General features: G+C 39.2%; 1 protein-coding gene across 1 annotated transcript; it reads left to right on the forward strand.

The window, feature by feature from the left end:
* The first annotated feature begins 3,852 nt into the window (after window positions 1-3,852).
* LOC131220706 (protein TIFY 5A-like) lies at window positions 3,853-6,165 on the forward strand. The gene is made up of 3 exons (XM_058215501.1): window positions 3,853-4,133; window positions 5,054-5,138; window positions 5,788-6,165. Exons 1-3 carry the CDS (start codon window positions 3,868-3,870, stop codon window positions 5,968-5,970), a joined length of 534 nt encoding a protein of 177 aa, XP_058071484.1. The 5' UTR covers window positions 3,853-3,867; the 3' UTR covers window positions 5,971-6,165.
* Window positions 6,166-6,447: the final 282 nt, after the last annotated feature.

Here is a 6,447-nt window from a genome sequence, read left to right on the forward strand (position 1 = left end):
CTTGATCAATCAATCAATCAATCATGGCCCTCCATTGTACAAGTGGAAAACCAGATGATGATATGAATAGAAAAGTTATGTTGAATCCGGCGTGTCACACAATCGGTGCATCTGCCAAAACAGTGGTCAAGATCACAAACGTTGGGGTGGGCCCATGCTTAGATGACAGCTCCTGCAAGTTGCCCGGATGTAAAGGGGCGCGGATTGGGACTACCCCAGTAGCACTTGTATAGAGACGCATGGTCCTGTAAGGAGCTTTGTGGGGTCCACTATATTATATATGTTTTCTCTACACCGTTCATCCATTTTGACAGGTCATTTTATGGTAGGAGACTAAAAAGAGACCAGTCAAAGGATTAAGTAGACTTCAGGTTTGATAGTAAATAAATATCATGGTGGGCCCTAAGAAGTTATGGCTGGTTTATGTGGTGTGGTCCACTTGAGCCTTTGAGTTGTTTTTTATTTTTTGGAACTATTAGGGGTGTACATTGAGTCGATCTAAGTCGAGCTGGCCTCAGCTTGACTCGGCTCGAACAGTGGCTGACCTAAGCTTGAACTCGACTCGGCTCAGTCCTCAAGCCAGACTGGCCAGCTCGGCTCGATTCGGTCAATAGCTTGGGCCGAGTTCAAGCCAAGTTCACCATTGAGGCATTTTTATAAACATTTGAATTGCAAGTTCAAAATCTCATTGTTTTACAAACAGATGCAATGGTTTTACAGGTATTTTCTCAAAGACCTTTTAAGTAATTTTAAAAAAAAAAAAAAGTATTTGTTTCATCTACATACTTTCCTTGCCACTAGCTAAAGCTTCCTTGCCAACTTGCCACCAGCCACATTTTGTTGAGTCATTTTATCAAACAATTAGTGAGCAACATCAATGGCAAAGTAACTACTTCGATCTGAGTTCGATTCGAGTTAGATTCGAGTGGGATTCGATCCGAGTCGAGTCAAGCTAGGGCATGCTCGAACTCAGCTCAAACTCTTTTTTGAGCTCAAAAAATCAGCTAAACTCAGCTCGAACCGAATCGAATCAAGCTTTTTCGAGTCGAGTCGAGTGAACTAACCGAGCTAGCTTAGTTCATGTACACCCCAATTAACTATACTTAAAAATAATCTATCAAAATAGGTAAATGCGATATAATGTATACACAACGGTGGGCCCTAGGTCCTAGTGGGGTTAGTACCGAATCTGGGACTTGCGTAAAGCCCCCCTTATCTTGAATTGGGAATGCAAATTCCACACGCTTTATGATTTAAGCATCATTGTGTCAAACACGTGTTAATAAAATATAAATGCGTTTAGGACCCAGGGACGATAAATGGATTGGACAGTACCCTTTATGTGGGCCCTACTTCACAAAATCAACATACGTTTACCAAATTGATTGTACTGGAAATGTCCACATTCAATATTGCGCCCGTTGCTGTTCACATTTCTATGTACGTGGATTGCCTCCTGCCTCGCTCCCGTCTCTAGCCACCAAAGGGCAGTTATATGGGTGGGCCCACCGTCATGTATCTATTTATCCATACTGTTCCTTTCTTTTCTCGAACCATTTTAAGGTAATTGCACGTAAAAGAAGCAGATCCAATGCTTAAGTTGCTTAAGTTGACCACACCAAATAATAAGCTTAATTGCATTAGATACAGAATGCATTAAATGCTAGAATTATATGTAATATAGTTCACTTAAGCGTTAAATGGTATCATTTTTGTGCTCATTCCTTAAAATGATTTGAAAAAAGTACAAGAAATGTAGAATATGGATAAATAAATACATTCCCATAGTCTCACCTATCGAACTAGAGAACGGTAGGTAGTACGCAATCCATGTCCCATATTTACCATACGAAACCTGCACCCTCAGTTCTTTCGGCTTATTTTAGGGCATGGTCTAAAAATAAGGTAAATCTAAATTTTCATACCCTAAAATAAGGTAAATTTAAATTTTCAATGGATGATATGACAAGAAATAGTAGTCTTTGAACGTTGACTTCCTAAGCCCACATTTACGTTATTAGCCATCCAAACAATCTTACGGTGAATGGAAAACAACGATATTATCTTGATTCAAAACTATTGTTAAGCCTGAAAAGGTTTTAACGGTGGATATCCAATCACTATTATGTGGCCCACTTGAAATTTAGAACTGATTTTTTTTTAAAAAGAAATCTACTGTACGATAAAATCAGCCGAGCAGCAACCACTTGGCGTTCCCTACGCCACAGCCTAGGAAAATTTTGAAATGGAACGGCCACCGTTAGGGAAGCGGATTGGCTGGTGGACCACACATCAGCTATATAGATGGTGTAAATACGTGTCGTGTGAAGACGAGCGCCGACGTTCCTCGAGCTCCAAGTTGCACGGGTGCGGCTTGGATACTGAGAAGGTGAATAGCCAAATCGCTACTGAAGTGACGTCACCAAGCTCTGTGGACCCCACTATGATGCATGTGTTGTATCCATACCGTCCAACCATTTTTAGAGATCATTTTATGAAATTACAAAGAGAATGTGATAGATCTAAAGTTCAAGTAGACCCCACCATGGAAAATAGTGGGGACAGTGACATCCACCGTTCATAACTTCTTAGGGGCCACTGAAGTTTGTTTCTGATGAAGCTGATATTTTTATTTTCACTTCATCAATCTCTATGTTAACTTATGAATAGGATGGATCTCAAAAATAATCACTGTGGGCCTTATAAATGTTTTAACGGTGAGTGTGACGTCTCCCATAGTTTTCGGTGGTGGGTCTACTTGAACTTTAAATTTATCTCATTATCTTTGTAATGCAATAAACCGATTTCTAAAATTGATTGAATGGTATGGATACAACACATGCATCATGGCGGGATTCACAGAGATTAGTAACGTCACTTCAGTAGCGACTTGGATACTGACAAGCACCATCGGTTCAAAGGAAATCAAAGTTACATGGCCCCGCAATAATGTTTATATTTTATCTACACCGTTCATCCATTTTTTTTAGATCATTTTAGAGCATTAGCCAAAATCACATCTAAAGCTCAAATGAACAACACCAAAAATAGCAGCAGAATAATGATCTTCACAGTTAAAAAATTCATAGGGCTCACCATAATGTCTATTTTCCATCTAATCTGTTCTTAAGGTCACAAATACGTCAATGAAGAGAAAATACAAATTTTATATTGATCCGAAACTTCTGTGACACCAAAAGGGTTTCAATGGTAGACGTTCAATCCCCCTTCGCAGTGTGGTCCACTTGATCTTTTGATCAGCCTTATTTTTGGGCTCAAGCCTTAACACAGCTAGCAAAATGGCAACCCTCATGATGTGACCCACAGAACTTGTGCCGACGTCAGTACATCAGCTATATATTGGGTGTTTGGTACACCAGCCAATCTGCTTCCCTGTTCCCACAGTTAGATTTGCATTGGGCCCGCCTGTTGTTTATATGTCATTCAATCCATTCATCTGAAGTGACTGCTTACAATTAAATAATTACCCAAAAATCACACCATACCAAAACTGTGGTAGACCTTGCCATGTGAATTTTACAGGGTCGCCTATCTGAGTCTTTAATCATCCTGATTTTTAAGGAGAAGTGTAAAAAAGGGGTGATGCACCTGATGGACGGGTTGGATTTCGTGATTTCCTCTACGTTAGAGAAAGTGACACTGATAGGTACGTAAGCATTTTTCTTTTTCTTTTTTCTTTTTTCTTTTTCTAGAAGAGAAAGAGAGAAGAGGAATTTCGGCACGTGAGGAACGCATTTTACACGTGCGCCGATACTTGAGCGTAGAATCCGCATGAGTCTCGCATCGTCCCAATCCCGACAAGAAAAAGTGTTACGTCGCCGACTTTTTTCCATAACTAGAAAACGGATGTTCCCGTCTCTCATCTCAGCCATTGGATTCTTTTCCAACGGTCCCTTCTCCACCTCAGCAAATCTCTCTGTCTTGCTTCTACACGCTTTAAAATTGGAGAGAAACAAATCACCCCAACTGCACTACCTTCCTCCCTCCCTCCTCCTGCATTCAAAGACCATTTTACCCTTCCCCATGGGAAGAAATTGCAATCTCGAACTTCGCCTTCTCCCTGCCGGCACCGGCGCCCAACTCTCGTCGTCGCCCTCTTCCGCCGCTTCACGGTAAATCCATCTCTTCTTCTTTTCCTTTTTAAAAAATAAAAAATAAAAAATAAAAAATACTCTTTCTAAAATCTAATAATCCCGCATTTGAGATTACAATCATCGTCATCGATCCCTGCATTATATAACAAAAACTATTTTCTTGTAGAAATCTATTCATGACTAAATAGAAGACATTGCCCCAGATGAGATGAAAGATGGAATATTATGAATTTCAAAATGGTTCATCAGATGAATGGGTTTCAAGCAGGTTTATAGATGAGATAGAATAACCCCTTCTTTATAAGATACATAAACTGTTCATATTCATCTTTGTGAAAAGATTTCAAGATTGTGTAGACCGTTGGATCCTATAACCCACCCATCCAGGCCATCTTTCAATCCATGATCTAAAGTCTTCTCATTTCATGTCAAAGAAAAATAATCCCATAAACAGTTGGATTCTAAATCACAGAAAATCACGTATCGATTTCATTCAAAGTCAGGTGGTTCCTCAATTCAAATCAATTGCATTAATTCAAGCCAGCAAATACCAAAATGGAATATTATTATCATTTCATGTCCAAATTAACTAAAGAGCGTACATGGGACCCTCAAATATTATATCAATCCAACCATCATGTGGGCCATCATGTGAATTTTGAAGTTTTTGGATGATTATCGAAATCTATGATATAGACCACTTGATTATTAGATAAGCTTGATTCTTGTAGAATCCCATAATAATGGGAAGGCTCATTTTATGTGTGGTTTAGATGACATAATTTTGCAGGTGAATAAATTAACTGTGAAGGTGAATAATGTTTACATGCCGCTAAATAAGTAATGCATCATAAGCTTATTCTATAATGAACCTACTTGGGTGTTTATATGCTTTTATATTTGATACTTAATAGTAATTTGTTTTTTAATAATTGTAGGAGCCAAGAAGAATCCATAAGAAACTCTCATTTGACAATTTTTTACAATGGACGTGTTTCCGTGTGTGATGTGACGGAACTTCAGGTTTGCCAATTTTTATTTTTATTTTTTAATTTACTTTGCAGAAGTTAGGATGCATGAGTAGGCAAAAAAATTAAAAATAAAAGACTAAAAACATGGCTATATATGTTTGGTTGTCCAAAAAATTGGTAGTTTAGAAAAACCAGCCTTGGTGCTCACAAACCAGTTTGATCCACTGGTCAGGTGGACCACAGCATGCAAAACAAATGCTTGCACAGCTTTAAAAAATATGCTGAAGTTTTGTAATCCATCCATTAGTTCCTAACAGTGGGACCCACAAGCTGAGTGGATCGGATTTATTTTTGAGTAGTCTCTTACAAGACCAGATAAAACTGCAGTTGGTCCTAATACATGAAAAATGGTGGTCAATGGCTAACTGAATTCATGTAGACAACCCAAATTAGATGGGATAACGGTTGGTGATTTTGATGATGTAAAAGGTCGGATCAACCTGATGGATTGAATCTCACACGTATGTGCCATGTTGGCATGTGTGGTGTGCACATGAGCTTTATTGCTACTTTCTTTCTATAAATAACTGACACGACCAGATGATCATGTAGCTAAGTAATTAATTAGAGGAGGTTTAACAAAAATTGCATTCCTCTTTCAGTTTTAAGCTGAGCAGGATTTGTTGTATTTGGTGGTGCAGGCTCAGGCAATCTTATGCCTCGCAAGGCGAGAAACGGATCAACGGCTAGCCGGGAACGGTTCGGAGCCATGTCATGAGCAACCTCAACCCACTGCACCAGCTCTCTCCATGAAGAAATCTCTTCAGCGGTTCCTTCAGAAGAGGAAGAGCAGGATCCGAGAGACGTCACCTTATGGTCAATAATCACCGAAAGATGCAAACCACATGTTTTGTGCCGCAAATTATTTAGCTAATCAAGGTGTCTGATTGAATGGAAAGAAGACAAGACTGTATCTTTTGCAGCATCATTGTTGTATTCTTTGGCTCTTTAGTTACAAGTATTACAATGTGTTAGGGACCCCTAATCCTAGATTTGGAAATTTTATTGATTATTCAGTAGCTTGTTATCCCACAAAATTCATTGTAGGATATATGTGTGCGTGTGATTTGCATTTCTCTTTTTTATGGCCCACTAGAGTTTTGTATTAAGTTGAAAATTGCGCCATAGAATTTCAAGGGGTGCCACATCATGGACGATTCAGATTCTATGCTCATGACACGTGTGCAAAGGTGCTCACAGGTGCTCACGGAAGAAGGTGCGCAGGTGAGCATTCATATATATATATATATAAGGTTCTATGAATGGTGGGGCCCACACAGCTCAACCTCATGGGAAGTTCC

The sequence above is a fragment of the Magnolia sinica genome, chromosome 12 (genome assembly GCF_029962835.1).
Source record: "Magnolia sinica isolate HGM2019 chromosome 12, MsV1, whole genome shotgun sequence".
NCBI lineage: Eukaryota > Viridiplantae > Streptophyta > Magnoliopsida > Magnoliales > Magnoliaceae > Magnolia > Magnolia sinica.